Source organism: Monodelphis domestica, chromosome 1 (assembly GCF_027887165.1).
Source record: "Monodelphis domestica isolate mMonDom1 chromosome 1, mMonDom1.pri, whole genome shotgun sequence".
Classification (NCBI taxonomy): domain Eukaryota; kingdom Metazoa; phylum Chordata; class Mammalia; order Didelphimorphia; family Didelphidae; genus Monodelphis; species Monodelphis domestica.
The window spans coordinates 314,829,339-314,846,761 of NC_077227.1; the positions used below are offsets into that span (position 1 = coordinate 314,829,339).

Genomic DNA, 17,423 nt, shown 5'->3' on the forward strand with positions numbered 1-17,423 from the left:
GAGGGAACTCATGGAAAATGCTTCAAATGTGGCCTCAGACACTTAATTGAAGTTGTGAACCTGGGCAAACCACTTAACTTCTCTCAGCCTCAGTTTCCTCAACTGTAAAATGGGAATAATATTAGCCCCTACCTCCGTGGGCTGTATTGAAGATAAAACAAGATTACATCTGTAAACCATAAAGCACTACATACAAGCTAGCCATTATTGTTTTTTGCAATGATAATAATTTGTAAGCTGGACGGTCATCGAGTCCAATGGGTTCATTTGAACAGAGAAGGAGGAACTAAGGTTTAGGAAATGAAGAGACTTGGTATGTGGCTTCAGACCCCATTCTCTTTCTATTCAGCAGAACAGACGACGAGTGGATAGAGGGGGATGACGACAGATTAGTCAGCTTCATGAGTACGCCCACATGACAATTTTGCTTTGGCCCAGTCCCCATTCATTGTTCGAGTTAATTGACGAGTGGGGTAAAGACACCTTGGGCTGGGCAGGCGCATTGGAGCAAAATGAAGCCCCTCCTTCCCATCGCTTCTTCCGTCCCTTACCTCGCCTCAGGCCAATGCGTGACGTAGACCATGCGGGGGGGGGGGTTGGGGTGGAAAAATTCAGGAAACGTCGCGAGAAGTGCCCTTCTTTCTCCAGTCTCCCTGGCTCCTCCCTCCTCCAGACGCGACGCGATCCTTCGAGAGCTTCTCCTTCCCCCTCCTAAACCCTCCCCCGCCCCCGCCCCCGCAGCCCTTGCGGCCGCCAGTGTCCCAGGAGCCGAGCCGGCTCGGAGCTCGTGCGCCTAGCTTGCTCGCGCGCAGTCTCGCGCCCTCGCGCTCTCCTTTCTCTCTTCCTCGCTCCGTCGGTCCATCGGTCGGTCAGCCTGTCCGTTCTCAGGCCCAGCTGCTAGTGCGCGCTCCGGAGCAGCCACGCGGGGCCTCGTGCGTGCATCTCGCGCCCTACCCAGTATCTTTCCCTGTCCCCGGTGCCGTGCGGAGCCGCCGGGCTCCCGTCCCAGGCTGGGGCCATGTCGGTGGTGGGCATAGACTTGGGCTTCCAAAGCTGCTACGTCGCGGTGGCCCGGGCTGGCGGCATCGAGACGATTGCCAACGAATACAGCGACCGCTGTACCCCGTGAGTGAGGCCGAGGGCGGCGGGAGCGGGAGAACGAGCGGGGCAGGGCCCGGCCCGACGTCTCGTGGGCTTGGGCTCGCGAGCAAGACTAAGTGGCTGTATTGCCGCTGGGGCCTGGCTGACAATTCGCTGGAGATTATCCATTTTACAGATGAGAAAACGGAGGCCCGTACTGGCGAAGGCATTTGCTCAAGTCTGGGGTTCTTTACTACCCTCCCCCACTCCCCACGAGGAAGGAGGCCGAGGGCATGGGGCTGGCCTAGAAGAAGATGGTCAGGCCGGGAAGTAGAAGGGAGAGAGGGTAAAGCAGAGAGCCAGGGGATGGATCAGTTAAATTGAATTTAAGTGCCTACTATGTGCCAAAGTAAGGGAGTCCTAGGGCCCGGGGATAGTATATGGTCTGATGCAAAATAGGGTCCCAGTATAGAGCTTGGGGGAAGGGAGAGAAAAGAGCTTTTGGGTGATATGGGGCTCTGGGGGATCCAGAGTGGACCCTGCTTATAGGGGCCCATAAAAACCACCGGATTTGGGAGGGGAGGACTGGAGTCCTCATTGCCTGGGATGGGGAGGAGAGTTATTTGGGACAGCTTTTGGAAAGGCCAGAGCTATTGGTAAGGAGACCTTGGAGATGTCCAGATCGAGCTTGGGGAGGTCATAAGACCATATATTTAGAGCTGGAAGGAGCTTTAGTGTTCAAGTCGATCTCATTTTATAGATGAGAAACTAGCCCAGAGAGTTTTTAAGTGATTTGTCCCAGGTCACACAGGTTGGAGTTGGCAAAGCTTTGCCCTCTTAGCACTAAACCCTGTGATTTTAGGGTTTAGAGCTCTAATACTATGTTTGATAATCAGAAGGAATTAGTATTTATCTTTAGTGATGGTTGATCTCTTCTAGCTCCCCATTTCTAGCTTGTCTACAGGGTTAGTCTAGACCATTCTATTGTTCAACTTTCTCACTGAAATAGAATGTGAACAAGGATTTCGCTTTTAAAAAGTACATATATATATTTTAAGAAATCTCCCCTTCTCCTGCCCTCCCTTCATCCTTCTTCCTCTTGAAAAAAAAAATCCTGTAACAAATATTCTTAGGCAAGCAAAACAAATTCCTGCAATGGCTTAATCTGCACCCTGAGCCTCTCACTTCTCTGTTTGGAGATGTTTCATCTTGTTTCATCACAGGCTCCTTGGAATGTTTCCCCAAATGTTAAAAAATTAGTTGCTTACCTTTTATTAGCTTCTTTAAAAGATTCCAGATTTTAAAGTAAGTTATAGAACTTGTTTTATGTCTAATCTTAATAAATTTTTGCAAAAGCATGTAATCATTTTGTAGAGAACACTATTTCTCCAGATTATAAGATGATAAAACTAAGAAATGAATTCAGCTACGAGATTTATTTTAGGCCTCTTATTTAACAATTAAGGAAAATGAGATTCCTGAAAGAGTGAGACTTGCCAAGGGATATACAGTGAGAAAGTAGCATGGCTGGATTTCCAGTCTGCAATCACCCTCTCACCCTTACTCAATTCAATAAGCCATACTTATAGAATCATAGAACCTAATACTGGAAGGGACCTTTGAACCATCTAACATCTTTGTGTCACGACCTTTTTATAGTCTGGTGAAGTCCAGGGACTTTTTAGAATAATGTTTTTAAATGTATAAAATACTTAAGATTACAAAAATAAACCCAATTAAATTGAAATACAGTTATCAAAATATATTTTTTTAAACCACCAAAAACCCCTGAAATCTACCCAAGGATTCTTGGGGTCCATGAACTCAAGGTTAAGAATCCATCCTCAAGTTTCAGATGAGTAAACTGAGTTTTGAGAGATTATATCCTGCCCAGGGTCATAAGGGTAGCGCAGCAGAGGCAGTCATGAACCTTTCCTCTTAAGATTTTGAGTTCTCTGAAATACCATTAGCTCTGCAATATAGATACTACCGATTGCACAGAATAGATGCATTGCAGGGTGACTAGCAACTGTTACTTATTCCAGTGATTTCCAATAATAGAAATTGAAGAGATGCTCCCATGTCAATGGAGGGGAAATTGCTGCAATAACTAGATATAATTTCTAGTATTCTGTAGTGGTCGAAACTATCTTACATGTATTTGTCTCTCCAGAAATATAAGTTCCTTAAGGATTGGGACAGTTTTACTTATGATATATTTTATCTAGCTTGAAAGATTAGGAGTTTTCTCCCCCATCTTATGAAATGTAAAATGAATAGATCACCAATAATCTACCTCTTGTATTACTTCTTATCAAACAGTCAATAAAAGTTTATTAACCACCTGCCATTTATTAATGGACAGGCACTGTGTTAAGAACTGGGTATGCAGAAAGAGGCAAAAGACAGTCACTACTTACAAGGAGCTTCCAATCTATTGGGAGAGACAAGATAGAATTTTAATCAAAGCAAGTTATATACAAGATAAGTAGGAAATCATTAAAAGAAGGAAGGTATTAGAATTGAAGGGCTGTGGAAGGTTTCCTATAGAAGGTGGGATTTTATTTGGAAGTTAAAGCCAGGGAGGTCAATAGTTGGAGACAAGGAGAGAGAATGTTCCAGATATGGGTTATAGCCAGAAAGAATATCCAGGGCTAAGTGATGGAGTGTATTGTTGGAGGAACAGCCAAGAGACCAGTATCATTGTGTCACAAAGTAAGTGTAAGGTGGAAGAAGACTGGAAAGGTAGGCAAGGGTTAGTTTATGAAGGGGCTTTGACATAGCATTTTGTATTTGCTCTTGGAGACAAGAGAGAGCCATTGGAGTTTGTTGAGTGGGGTTGGGGGTTGGCATGATTAGACCTATACTTTAGGAAAAGTACTTTAGTGGCAAAATGGAAGATGGATTGGAGTCAGGAAGTAGTTGAGGAACCAGACCCAGATGCAGCCTTTTGCAATAATACAAGTGTGAAATGATGAGAGTTGGCATTAGAGTTGTAATAGTGTCAGAGGGAGGGTGTATTTAATAAGCAATGTTGCAAAGGTGAAATCGACAGGCCTTGGCAACGCAACAGCTTTATATGGGATGTGATAGATAGTTAGCGTGTCAAATATGGACAGATTTGAAAGATGGAAAAGAAAATTTGAATTGTTTCCCCAGGGTTTTGAGGATGGCCTTGACTAGAATATTTAATGAATTTGAAGTGGTTAACTTTTAGTATAGTTCAGAATATTTTCTTGCTATTAGGAAGAAATAGACTATAAGTCTTTAAAGCTTGTTTTGCATTTGAATTTGTAATTCTGTATAAACTCACATGACTGGGGTTTCAGATGAACTTTATGTTTCTTTGTCACTCTGTCTGGAAAAGACTTGGAGTGAGCTATTAATGGAGTTATTAAAGCACAGATTGAAGTTCTCTATATTAAAAAAAAAATGTTCAAAGCTTACGATAAAATTAGAGAAACTCTAGTAAAATTAAAAGTTTACATGTATTTAAAAGAACTTCATTTTAGAATTGTGAAATGTTATAATTTAATAACATAAACTTAGGAAAATATTAGGACAAATGTTTTTGTGTAGTCAAAATTAATTCCCCAAATAAGCCTTTAGAATTATACCTGTAATGGGGTCACTCAGCTATACAATTGAGCATACCTTGTTTTTTTTTGTTTTGTTTTTTGGGGTTTTTTTTGCTTTTGCCAGAACCTCATCTAAAAGGAAAGGGTGCAGTTTCTCAGGGAAGTAAAGAAAAAAGTAAAGGCAAGTAATAATAACTGATTTACATAGAATTTTGTAGCTTACAAAGTATCTTACATTATCTCATTTCATCCTCACAACAATTCTGGAGTTAGGTATTATAATTAAGTATGAGTTCCAGTTTTATAGATGAATAACTGGGACAGAAGTGACTTGCCTATGATCACAGAGCTAGGAAATGTCAGTGGCAGGATTTATACTGGTTTTCCTGATGATTCCCAAGACCACCAATGTGCTTGCTATGTCTTGCTGCTTCAATAAGTAAACATTAAACTAATAAGTGAAGAGAGCTAAGAGGAGGAGCTGATGATTTAATTGTATATATGGGTGAAGATAAGCCCTAGGAAAATAGCAAAAAAGCTGCCAGCAGAGGATTCTCTAAGCAAAAAAGTGTTGTGTTCTTGCCTTGATGTACAAAGAATTACACTAAAGAAGCTGATGTGGGAGGCTAGGATGGGAAAGACTCCTGAGTCATCATTCATTTTCTCCACTTCTAAAGCTAGGGTTGCCTAGGCTACAGGTCCAGTGGAATAACTTAGTTACTTTAGGGAGGCTCTGAACTAGGACTTTGACAGCTCCCTGAACCTTTCCTTGCAATCAACAGTGTTTAAAACTCTGAAGGGAACCAGAAAAGGAAAGGTATTTTCCTTGCAAATAGTCACCTTAAAATAATTCTTTACTTTTAATGATTTACAAATCAACTTCCCAAAATGCAAAATTAGAAGTTATAATTTTGCTTTAATATGAAACAAGTACAGTTATAGCAGCAAGGGGGAAATTATAGGCTCTGTAGAGGACAAATGACTCGAATAAGTTAAAGTGAAAATCTTAAAGTTGGGAATAATAAGTGATCAGGGCTATGGCATAATTTTGATGATCTAAAAACATTTTATCCCACTAATCCATTATATAGACTATTTCTTCAAATTGTTAAAAAAAAAAGAGAGAAATGTTTAATTGAATTGGGTATTCCCATTGATATAGATCACCACCTTTCTATGCTTTAGCATATTTTCTTTTTCTTTAAAAAAAAAAACCCTTCTGTCTTCGAATCAGCATTAAGTATTGGTTCCATGGCAGAAGAGCATAAGGGCTTACACAGTTGGGGTTAAGTGACTTGCCCAGGGTCACACAGCTAACTGAGTTATCTGAAGTCTCTGAGGTCAAATTTGAACCCAGGACATTAGTGTATTTTCATGGGTTGCTGTGGTTAAAAATGGGTGTCCAAACTTAGGTGATAAAGTTTGTAAACTTAGTTGACTTTGACCACTTAAAACATTCCTAGCTTGTTGTTAGACTTTATGGGTATTGCATCATTGCCATGGCACTCTAGAGTATTTTAATGGAAGATGATAGTGTTGTATAGTGGAAAAAATACTGGATTTGGAGTCAGAGGATCTAGGTTTGAATCCCAGCTCTCTTTCCATAGCTCTCGTAGATTTAGACCTAGAAAGGATCTTGGAGGTCACGTACAAACCCCATATTTTATAAATGAGGAGACTGAGATCCAGTGATGTTGCAATTTTTCTAAGGTCACGGAGTTAGGCTCTACATTTGAAAAAAATGACATAGTATTACTTTGCTTCTGAATTTCTATTTGGTAAACTAGTTTTTCTGTTGGAATCTCTGAAAAAGTTGGCAATAGGAAGTAAAAAAATTCTCCTGGTATTATAAAATAAAGGTTAAATTATATACTTGAAAAAGGATGTTTCCCTTCTTTGGAAATGAAGGGGAGGTATTTGTTTTTTAAGTGAAAGTTTGAAAACAATAGACAGCAAAGACTATTGGGTCCTAGGGCATATTTCAAAGTAAAAACTAGTAAAGATGACTCATTTAAAAATATTTTGGGCTTTGTTTTTAAGTTCATGGGAGCTAGTAGGAGATTTTAACATCAAGCAAATGGTTTTCCTCCTTTAAGTATTTTCTATTAAGGTTCAGGTTAGAATGAACTTACTTTCAATCTAAAACCATAGGATGTTGGGAGTAAGATGAAAATATATTACTTTATTTCTAATTTTAATTTTTGCTAGAGAACCATAGTATCTTTTAAAAATAATTTCACTTTTATACTGAACTTTAGAAGTATCAAATAAAATTACCTATACCAGGCAGCAAATCTTTATTAGGAACAATTTGGTTTTTCTTTTAAGAATATAATTAAACATGCACCTTTTGAGGTTCTCTTGCTTGTCTGTTTTTTCTTCAGCTCTCTTCTTTGAGGTTAGAGTTAGAACCTGTTACCCCTAATCTCTTAAGGATTAAGGTTGGAAGGAATAAGAGAGAGACCTCTTTTACCAAACATGATCTTTATAGATGCAAGAGTCCTTGTCCTCCTAGAATTAAAGAAACTCACACTATTAACAAGAACTTTACACAGATTTTTAATTAAAACATTGAGGCCAATTTTTCTAAAAGCTTTTTATTTCTTACCTCTCATTTTTTGTGATTCATTTTTGTGTCCCAAGAGATAAAATCTTTTTTGTTCTTTGATCTCTTATCCGACTCAACTCTACCCCTTTCCACATTTTTATTTATTTTTATATTTTTATTTAGAATATTTTTCCATGGTTACATGGTTCATGATCTTTTCCACCCCTCTTCCCTACCCTCCTCCTGGAGCTGACAAGCAGTGGGTTATACATGTATCGTTGTTGAAAACTATTTCCATGTTATTCATATTTGCAATAGAGTGATCTTGTAACATCAAAACCCCAATCATATCCCCATTGAACCACATGATCGATCATATGTTTACTTCTGTGTTTTTGCTCCCACAGTTCTTTCTCTGATGTGGATAGTATTCTTTCTCATAAGTTCCTCTGGATTGTCCTGGATCATTGCATTACTGCTACAGTCTGTTACATTCAATTGTGCCACAGTGTATCAGTCTCTGTACAATGTTCTCCTGGTTCTGCTCCTTTCATTCTGCATCAATTCCTGGAGATTTTTCCAGTTCACATGGAATTCCTCCAGTTCATCATTCCTTTCAGCACAATAGCATTCCATCACCATCAGGTATCACTGGTTTGTTCAGCCATTCCCCCAATCAATGGGCATCCCCTCATTTTCCAATTTTTTGCCACCACAAAGAGCGTGGCTATAAATATTTTTGTACATGTATTTTTCCTCATTATCTTTTTGGGGTACCAACCTAGCAGTGGGATGGCTGGATCAAAGGGCAAGCAGTCTTTTAAAGCCCTTTGTGCATAGTTCCAAATTGCCCTCCAGAATGGTTGGACCAATTCACATTCCATCAGCAGTGTATTTTTTGTCACATCCCCATCAACATTGATTACTTTCCTTTGCTGCCATATTGACCATTAATTTGCCATTGACCATTAATTTGCATTTCTCTAATCAGGAGTGGTTTGGAGCACTTTTTCATGTGCTTATTGGTAGTTTTGATTTTTTCATATGAAACTGCCTATTCATGTCAATTGGGGAATGGCTTGATTTTTTGTAAATTTGACTTAGTTTCTTATATATTTGGGAAATTAAACCTTTGTCAGAGAATTTTGTTATAAAAATGTTTTCCTAGCTTGTTGCTTTTCCTTATTTTGGTTGCATTTGTTTTATTTGTACAAAACCTTTTTAATTTGCTATAATCATAATCATTCATTTTATATTTTGTAATACCCCTTCCTACATACCCCTTCTTCTCTTCTGTTGCCCCCTTCCTTTTATACTAATGTTTACTTAATTCTAGATGTCTTCCTCTTAAATTCTTTTCCAGTTTCTGGTGCTCATAAAAACCTAGTTGATGTTTTCTTTTGGAGATGCCTCATCCTATGTCACTCTTTTCTAGAGCTGACCATTTCTTCTACCACTTCTACTTAGCTCCTCTGCTTATTTTGGACCACGTTCATTTGGTTCTCTTTTACAACTTTTGTCAAATGAACATTGCTTCCTGTTCATTCTAGTCAAATTGGCCTATTGGCTATTTTCTGACTTCACATTTCTATCTCCTATTTCCTTGTGCCTTTGCCCAGGCTTATACTCACTCTCAAACTATACTTTCTCTTCCTCTATTATCTCTTAAGGTCCCCACTGTATGTTGTCTTAGCACCTCAAACCCAAAACGGATTTCAGTATCTTCTGAGGTCCACTGAATTTTTGTTTGTTGAGGGTACTACTTTCCTCCCAATCACCTGGATTTGTAACCTTGAAATCCTAATATAGATCTACAAATATAAGGGAAGATACTTCAAAGGTGATCTAGTCAAACCTCATTTTATAGAATAGAGAACTGAGAATCAGAGAGTTGTTAAATGATTTACTAAGTCTCATAGGTAATAAGAGTCAGAACCAGGATAAGAACTCATGGTTTTCTTGCACCAAATCCAGTTTATTTTTCCACTGTACATAATCATTCTTATTTGTTTTTTCTTTCTTTCACACCCCTTAACCAATTCATTGCAAAGTCCTTTTGTTTCCATTGCCATATGTCAGGGGCACCTTTCTCTACATAGCCATCACTAATTCATGCCCTTCTGTCCTTTTGACTTGATCTCTTCTTTTTTGTTTGTTTGTTTTTTGTTTTATTTTACTTTGCTTTATTGAACTTCACAGATACTATTTTTTGACAGATTAAAAGTTTGTAAGCAATCCTGCACTGAAGAGTGTATTGGTGCCATTTTGCCAATATCATATGCTTACATTGTGTCTCTGTTACATTTTGGTAATTCTTGAAATACTTTAATATTTTTATTATTTATTTATTTATTATCTGTTATAGTGATCTTAAAATTTTTTTAAAAATTTTATTTAGTCCATTTAGAACATTATTCCTTAGTTACAAGAATCATATTCTTTCCCTCCCTCTCCTCCCCTTACCCCTCCTGTAGCCAACTCGCAATTCCACTGGGTATTGCATGTGTCCTTGATGACTTGATCTCTTCTGATAGTCTAATTGATTCTTTTAGTTCTGATCTCTCTCTTTTTCAATTTGTCCACAATACTACCAAAAGTAAGCTTTATAAGCCATGTCTGACCATTTTGATGTAAAAAACAAAAACCTTAATGACATCCTATTCCTTCTATCAAAAAACTCTGCAGTTTGGTTTTAGTCTGCTTCCCTAACCTTTTTAAGTATTATTCCATATTTTTTATGTTTTAGCCAAAATGGCTTAAGTTTCCCAAACTGATCATTTCACCTTCCACTTCTGTGCATTCATGTAAACTGTTTCCTATGTCAGGAATGTGTTTCTTTATCTTTCCAGATACCTTTCTTTCTTCAAAACTTGTCTCAGGTACCTCCTTCATGAGCTCTTCTGCCCTCTTCAATTGCTAGTATTTATTCTCTCTTCTTAATTTACCTTTTATTGGTAATATATTTAGCTATATCTTCTATATTGCCATCCAGTAGAATTGAAGCTCTTTGTGGATAAGGATTTTTGTTTTGTCTTTGTATCCATAGTACCTCATTGCCCTTCGTGATTGAGGCATATAATTATCATGAAACAATAAACAGTGCAAAGCACTATGTAGTACCTAGATTTTCAATTTTCAGAGAAGGTGGTAAGGGAACTAGGACTCGAGAGTTAGGGAAGGTACAATAAAAGGATGGATAGGATTGGAGTAGTTTCAGGTAACTATTCCAAGAGAATGAACATGATATGTTCAAAGAATTTTGAAGAACGTGGCCTGACTTGAAAATTGAAGGCTCTGATGGAGGACAGCCAGGTGGAACAGTGGATTGAGTGCCAAATCCAGTCTTAGACATTTACTAGCTGTGTGACTGGACAAGTCACAGATTATTTGCCAAAGTTTCCGCATCTTAAAAATGGGGTAATAATAGCACCGACTTCCACAGGTTGTTGGAAGAAGCAGATGAGATAGTAATTGTTATGTACTTTAAGTGTGTATAGTAAGGGCTATATAAATGTTAGCTATTATTATTTTAGGTAGTGAGAAGTTTTAAAAAAATCTTGATAGAGGACAAAACACCTTGTTTTGATGGGGAATAGAAAGCCATGGAAGGTAGCTGTATATTCCTTACATTGCTTTTGTCATGTCTCTCCTTTGCTAAAAGCTTGAATGAAGGTTTCTCATAATTATGGGCTTTTCAGAGCTATCTATTCATTTTTTACCACATTTGAGAATTCTATTCCAAATTAATTATGAACTTGACAGTATATAGTGCTTTCCTTCGTGGTAGAAGGAAAGTACAATTTCTCAGTAATCTTAGTCTATTAAGAAAGATTTCTCGATAGAAATAGAATTAATTTTTAGTATATTTTTAAAATAAGAAATCCTGTGAGATGAGTAACCATTGGATCCTTATACATTAAGCGGAATTGGGGAAGTCTTTGTGAAAAAAGTGGCATTAGAATTTTGAAGTTATTCTTGATGGTGAATAGGATGTCAGTGGAGAGATAAATGTATAGTTGGTGGGAAAGAAACATTTCCTTTATGCATAAAATCTAATTGGTTTGGCAAATATGATCAAAATGATTCTTGTTTGGTTAATTTCTACATTGCATAATAGAAGACTGTGAGGTTTCTTCTATTGACTTCATAATATTTTATAAAAGAGGCCTTGGCAATTCTGCCTAATATGCTCTGAATTTGATAAAACAGAAAAAATGAAAATCTGATTCATCATGGCAACATGCTAGTAAATTGTATGTAGAAGTAATTAAACTCAACTACTGAAAACCCAGAAAATAAAGTTCTTGACACTGTAATCTTCGGCACTGTCAAAATGGTTCAATATCAGAAACATGGTTAATGTAGATGTTAGATGGTACTATCAGTAGAGTAGTCATGAAGACCTGAGTTTAAGTCCAGCCACAAGCACTAATAGGCAAAGCCACTTAACCACTATTTTCCTTTTAGTTTCCTCATCTATAAAATTGGGATAATAACCCCTACTTCCCAAAGTTATTGTGAGGAACAAAAGAGATAGTAATTATTAAAGCACTTATTAGCATGTCTTGCACATAGTAAGTAATATATAAATATTAGCTATTATTATTCTAGAAAAAGCATTTCCATGTTTTGTACCCTAAAAACCACCAGCCTTTTCAGTTTGATTTGTAGGTAAAACCTATTGTTGTCTCACTCTGAGAACAGCTTTTCTTTTGTATCACCAGTACTTAATATAGTACTTGGCACATTTAAATACCTAAAGGATTTTTCATTCATTTAGTCCTAGCACTAGACATGTCAGTTAAAAACACTTTCTTTCATGTAACCATTGGATCCTTAGATTTTGTAGCTTTTTAACACTTTCCTATTACTCCTAGCAAAAAAGTATGTGGATCTAGCTGAAGTTCATTGGGAGATGCTGATAGAAGAGCTGGAATAGGGGTTAGAGAACCAAAACTCTGTTCCTAACCCTTGTCCAATGTACCCTGAAGGTGTGATGGAGAGAAATTATTTATCTGTAGAACTAGGGGCCCAAGAAACTCAAGTATGCTTAACCATAGCTAGGAAAATTTAGTCACAGAGAACTTTGTTTCTGAACTGCACAGTAATTACAAATTGTTTATTTTGAAAATGGGTCCTTGCCTGCTCCTTTATTATTTTGGATGAAGTGGATAGCAAATCACATTACAATGCATTATTACTTTATTCTGAAATTTTGCCTTTGTCAAATATAGCTGGAAATAAGTACTTAGGATTTGGATTTCTTTTGTTCTACCAGAATTTCTCTTGTAATGAATGCTCTTTGCAATAAGATGTGGTCTGTAGTATTTTTATTACAATATAAATTCAAAAAGTTTTTCTAAAAATATCTGAATTTTTAAAATTCTAGGGCCTGCGTCTCTTTTGGTCCTAAGAATCGTTCAATTGGAGCTGCAGCTAAAAGCCAGGTAGAGTTTTTTCCTCTCATCCTACCCCTCCTAGCTAAACAGTTTTAACTACTTTAAAGAAGTCTCAATTATTTCCTTTCAAGTTAGCATGGGAGCACATCCCTCCTGGTAAAGGTAATAACTACCATGTAGCTTATAATAGAGCCTCTAAGGCATCTGATGTAGTTTATTTGGCCAAGTTAGTTCTATATCCAGATTACTTTTACAAAGTATAATGCATATGATTTATAGCTATATTTGAAGATAAAATTGGAAAAATCTTAGGGAATGACTTAAGGGTGGTGGGGAAAGAAAACTAGACTAGAATTTTGCAGGACTGTATTCTAGCCATGGTTATCTTAGTTCTGCAAGTCCCTTTGTGACCCAATGAAATTGTTCTTGTTAGTTATAAAATGAGGGGTTAGAAATAGTCTCTTAAGGTCATTTTCAGGTGTAGGGTCCTCTAAGAATCTAAGTTTTTAAGAAGGAAAGACTTATTTAAAAATTGGGGTCATTTATGTTTGTTTCATATTAGTAGCTTTATTGCTTCATTCTAGGTTTTTTCTTTTAGGTTATTTCAAATGCAAAGAACACAGTCCAAGGTTTTAAGAGATTTCATGGCAGAGCATTCTCAGATCCATTTGTTCAAGAAGAGAAGTCTCACCTTGCATATGAAGTTGTGCAGTTACCAACAGGTTCAGCTGGTATCAAGGTAAATGTTAGAAAAAATGCATGATTAAATTATGGTTATAGTATAGCAGCATGTATTGATACAAACAACAGGTACTTATTATTTGTTCATATATATGAATATGATCTATCTATCTATCTATATATGAATGTATGTTATGTATATGAATTTCATCCTAGAATTAAAACTAGAATGGGAAAGATATTTTGTAGAACTAAATGTTATTGTTTAAAGCAAATTGAAGGGTGTCTGAATGCAGATCGAAGCATACTATTTTCCATCTTATTTTCCTCATTTTTTTTAAACATGCCTTCTTCCACAACATTATAATAAAATATGTCAGGGTTTTTTTAGCCTTACCTTCTGTCTTTGAATTGATAGTATCTGCTTTAAGACAGAAGAGTGATATGGGCTAGGCCAGCATTGGTGAACCTTTTAGAGACCACGTGCCCAAACTTCATCTTCAGGCTGCCTGTGAGCACCACTGTCATCTGGCCCTGTCCCCCAATTACCTCAGAGAATGGAGAGAGGAAGTGGAGGAAGTGATCATGCTGACATTAGTCTGCTGGATAGAGGGGAAAAAAATATCCTCAGGCAAGATGGGCTCCATGCCCCCAGGGCATGTGTGCCAAGTCTTCACCTACACACAGGGCTGAGCAATGGGGGTTAAGTGACTTGCCCAGGGTCACACATCTAGGAAATGTGTGAGGTCATATTTGAACTCTGGTGCTCTTGACTCCACGCCTGGCTCTTATCTACTGAGCCACCCAGCTGCCCCTTGGAAGTATGTTTTGACTTGTAGCACTTATGTCAAATTGTTTACTGTTTCAGGTGAGGTGGGGGAGAATTTAGAACTCAAATTTTTAAAAAACAAATGTTAAAAATTATTTTTTTTTCATGTGATTGGGAGATTGTGGAAAAACAATAAATTTTAAATTTTGATGAGAATAGAGGATGGTAATAATGAGTAACTCCTAGTAGAAGTTAAACTGAGCCATTTAATGTCCCATTTTATCCTTTCACCTATTATTTAGCTTTACCTGCCAGGTATGATATTCAGAGAATTATTAACATAGTATTGTGTTACCCTAATAAGTGGTTGGACCTGTATGAGCACTTTGAGAATGCAAAAGAAATGGAAGATATCCTCTTTGCTTATGAGGAAGAATTTCTAGAGGATGAATCTTCAACTTGAATATTTAGATTTGATACGGAGCAGCTGTTGGGAATAATAGTATTTAGTAGAAATTTTCTTTTCATCTTTGTTTTAAATCATAAAATAAGTAGACTCCAGACTCAAGTAAGCCAGTTAAGTTATTGCAGGCCTAACTGAACTGACTTGACTTTTACCTTCTATAGTTAAAATTCTTATTTCTGCTTTCTCATTTTTAAAACTTTGAAGTAGTTAGATAATAGTCTCACAATGTTTTCCCCCTTCTCTATTAAAGTTACCATTTTCTTTGTGATCCCAAATTGCATAGAGGCATTAATAGAAGAGCAAGGATCTTGAAAGACAAATCAAATTGTTTATTTCTAAGAGTTTTCCTGAGCAAAATTATTTGTTTCCCATTTTAATTGTTTGCTGACAACGTTTAAAAACACCTAGTATACTTGTTCATAGGTGCTAAAACACAGAAAATTCATGGAATAAATGTATCCTTGACTTAACCTATAAGTTGTTGTAGCTAGTTAATCTAACCGTCTTTCATATTTTGACTTACGGATTTTTTCCTTGAAGGTAACATATATGGAAGAAGAGCGGAGTTTCACCACTGAGCAGGTCACAGGAATGCTCTTGTCCAAACTAAAGGAGACTGCAGAAAATGCCCTCAAGAAACCTGTTGTTGACTGCGTAGTTTCAGTAAGTCAACAGGGACTCATCATGAAGAAGCAGTTGTTTGAAAGCTAGTGTGCTTTCAAATGAAATTAAATCACAGACTCAGAGAGTTTTAAAGCTTTAAAGAAGATGCTGAAAATTAGTCTAGCCCCCTCAAAATCAAGGCCCAGAAAGTTGAAGTGATTTGCTTAATAAATAATGAATGGATTGGAATTGGAATCCAATACTTTATTCATAATACTACACTACCTCTAATTTTTGTTTTATGTTAGCGTATCAGTTTTTAGTATTTACTTGCACAGCTATCATTCACATCCCTTAGTTGTGTTTTTTTTTTTAAGATGGACCATTGTTGAAACTTTATATTGTAGAACATTTTTATTTTCCAGTCAATCTTTTTTTTTTTTAACCCTTACCTTCTGTCTTGGAGTCAATACTGTGTATTGGCTCCAAGGCAGAAGAGTGGTAAGGGCTAGGCAATGGGGGTCAAGTGACTTGCCCAGGGTCACACAGCTAGGAAGTGGCTGAGGCCAGATTTGAACCTAGGACCTCCCATCTCTAGGCCTGGTTCTCAATCCACTGAGCTACCCAGCTGCCCCTTCAGTCAATCTTAATCAGTTTCTAGATACAAAATTCTCTTTTATTGTTAGAGAGTGAGATGTTCTCAATGAGTGAATTTTTAGGTTAACTTGCTCTCAAAATGTTAAGGGCAAACACAATCTATTCCTTTTCCCCTGTGACTTACAATAATAATCTGTGTAAGATGTAGCACATGTTTCCCTGACTTTTTGGGGGTCATTCAAGGAGTTACCAGTTTATGTAGCCTTTATATTTTACTTTGAAGGTCTTATGCATTCCCATATTTTTATCCCTTGCCTGACCAAATGATTCCAGAAGTTACCTATATCTAGCTAACGTTATGTTCTCTTAACCTCCAGCTTCATACATTTGTCTGTTAAACTTTTTTTTTTTTAATTAAAAACCCTTACCTTCCATCTTGGAGTCAATACTGTGTATTGGCTCCAAGGCAGAAGAGTGGTAAGGGCTAGGCAATGGGGGTCAAGTGACTTGCCCAGGGTCACACAGCTGGGAAGTGGCTGAGGCCAGATTTGAACCCAGGGCCACCCAGCTGCCCCCATCTGTTAAACTTTTAAACCGATATGTCTCATGGGTACCTCAAATTTGGTTATCTCTCACTTTTTTTCTTCCAGTTGAAAAGTGTTTATTTATCTCCCCCTCAATTTTTTTTAATTTTTTTTATTTTTTTAATTTTTTAAATTTTTTTCTCCCCCTCAATTTAAAAAAAAAAGAAAAAAAGAAAGAAGGTAAAAAGAAATCTCTTATAACAATTGTGTATAGTCAAGCAAAAACAAATTCTCAATTGGCCATGTCCAAAAAAGTATGTTTTGTTCTGTACCTCTGTCTGAAAGGAGATAGCATGGTTCATGGTTGGTCAATGTATTGACCAGAATTCTTAAGTCTTTACAAGTTGGTTGTCTTTACAATGTTGGTATTATTGTATAATTTGTTTTCTTGGCTCTGTTAACCTCAATCTGCATTAATTCCTGTAAGACTTCCCAGGTTTCTCTGAAACCATCCTTTTCACCATTTCTTAATATTTCTCTTCAGCAGCAAATTTATTATTTATTTTTCATGTTCTTTTAAAATTTTGAGTTCCAAATTTTCTCCCTCCATCCTACTCCTTCCCCACTTTCTGAGAAAGCAAGCAAATACATTTATATATACATGTGAAATTATGCAAAAAATTTCCATATTATCTATATACAAAATGAAGCAAAAAATCAAAAGTAAGAAAATTATACTTTACTTTGCACTCAGTTCATGTTTTCTCTCTCTTGAGATAGATAGAATTTTTTTCATCATAGAATTTTCATCATAGATCAGTGGAGCCATGTCTATCACAGTTGGTCATCATTATAACATTGCTGTTACTATGCAAAATGATCTCCCATTTTTATTACTTTTTTCTTCAGTCCATATAGGTCTTACCATGTTTTTCTGAAACTACCTCTTTGGCATTTGTTTAAAGCACTCCATTAAAATCATATGCCACAACTTGTTCAGCAATTCTCCAACTGTCAAGCATCTCCTCAATTTTCAATTCTTTGCCATCTCAAAAAGAGATACTAAGAATTTTTTTTTAACCCTTACCTTCCATCTTAGGATCAATACTGAGTGTTGGTTCTAAGGCAGAAGAGTCATAAGGGCAAGGCAATGAGGGTTAAGTAACAGCTGGGAAGTA

At 37.0% G+C, this 17,423-nt stretch overlaps 1 protein-coding gene across 1 annotated transcript in view; it reads left to right on the top strand.

The window, feature by feature from the left end:
* Positions 1–413: 413 nt before the first annotated feature.
* HSPA4 (heat shock protein family A (Hsp70) member 4) overlaps positions 414–17,423 on the top strand; it is a 49,235-nt gene continuing 32,225 nt past the window's right edge. The window contains exons 1-4 of the mRNA XM_001366379.4: positions 414–1,125; positions 12,596–12,653; positions 13,204–13,344; positions 15,062–15,184. Of these exons, the coding sequence (XP_001366416.1) occupies positions 1,019–1,125; positions 12,596–12,653; positions 13,204–13,344; positions 15,062–15,184 (429 nt within the window). The 5' untranslated portion in view covers positions 414–1,018. The remainder of the gene's footprint in view (positions 1,126–12,595; positions 12,654–13,203; positions 13,345–15,061; positions 15,185–17,423) is intronic.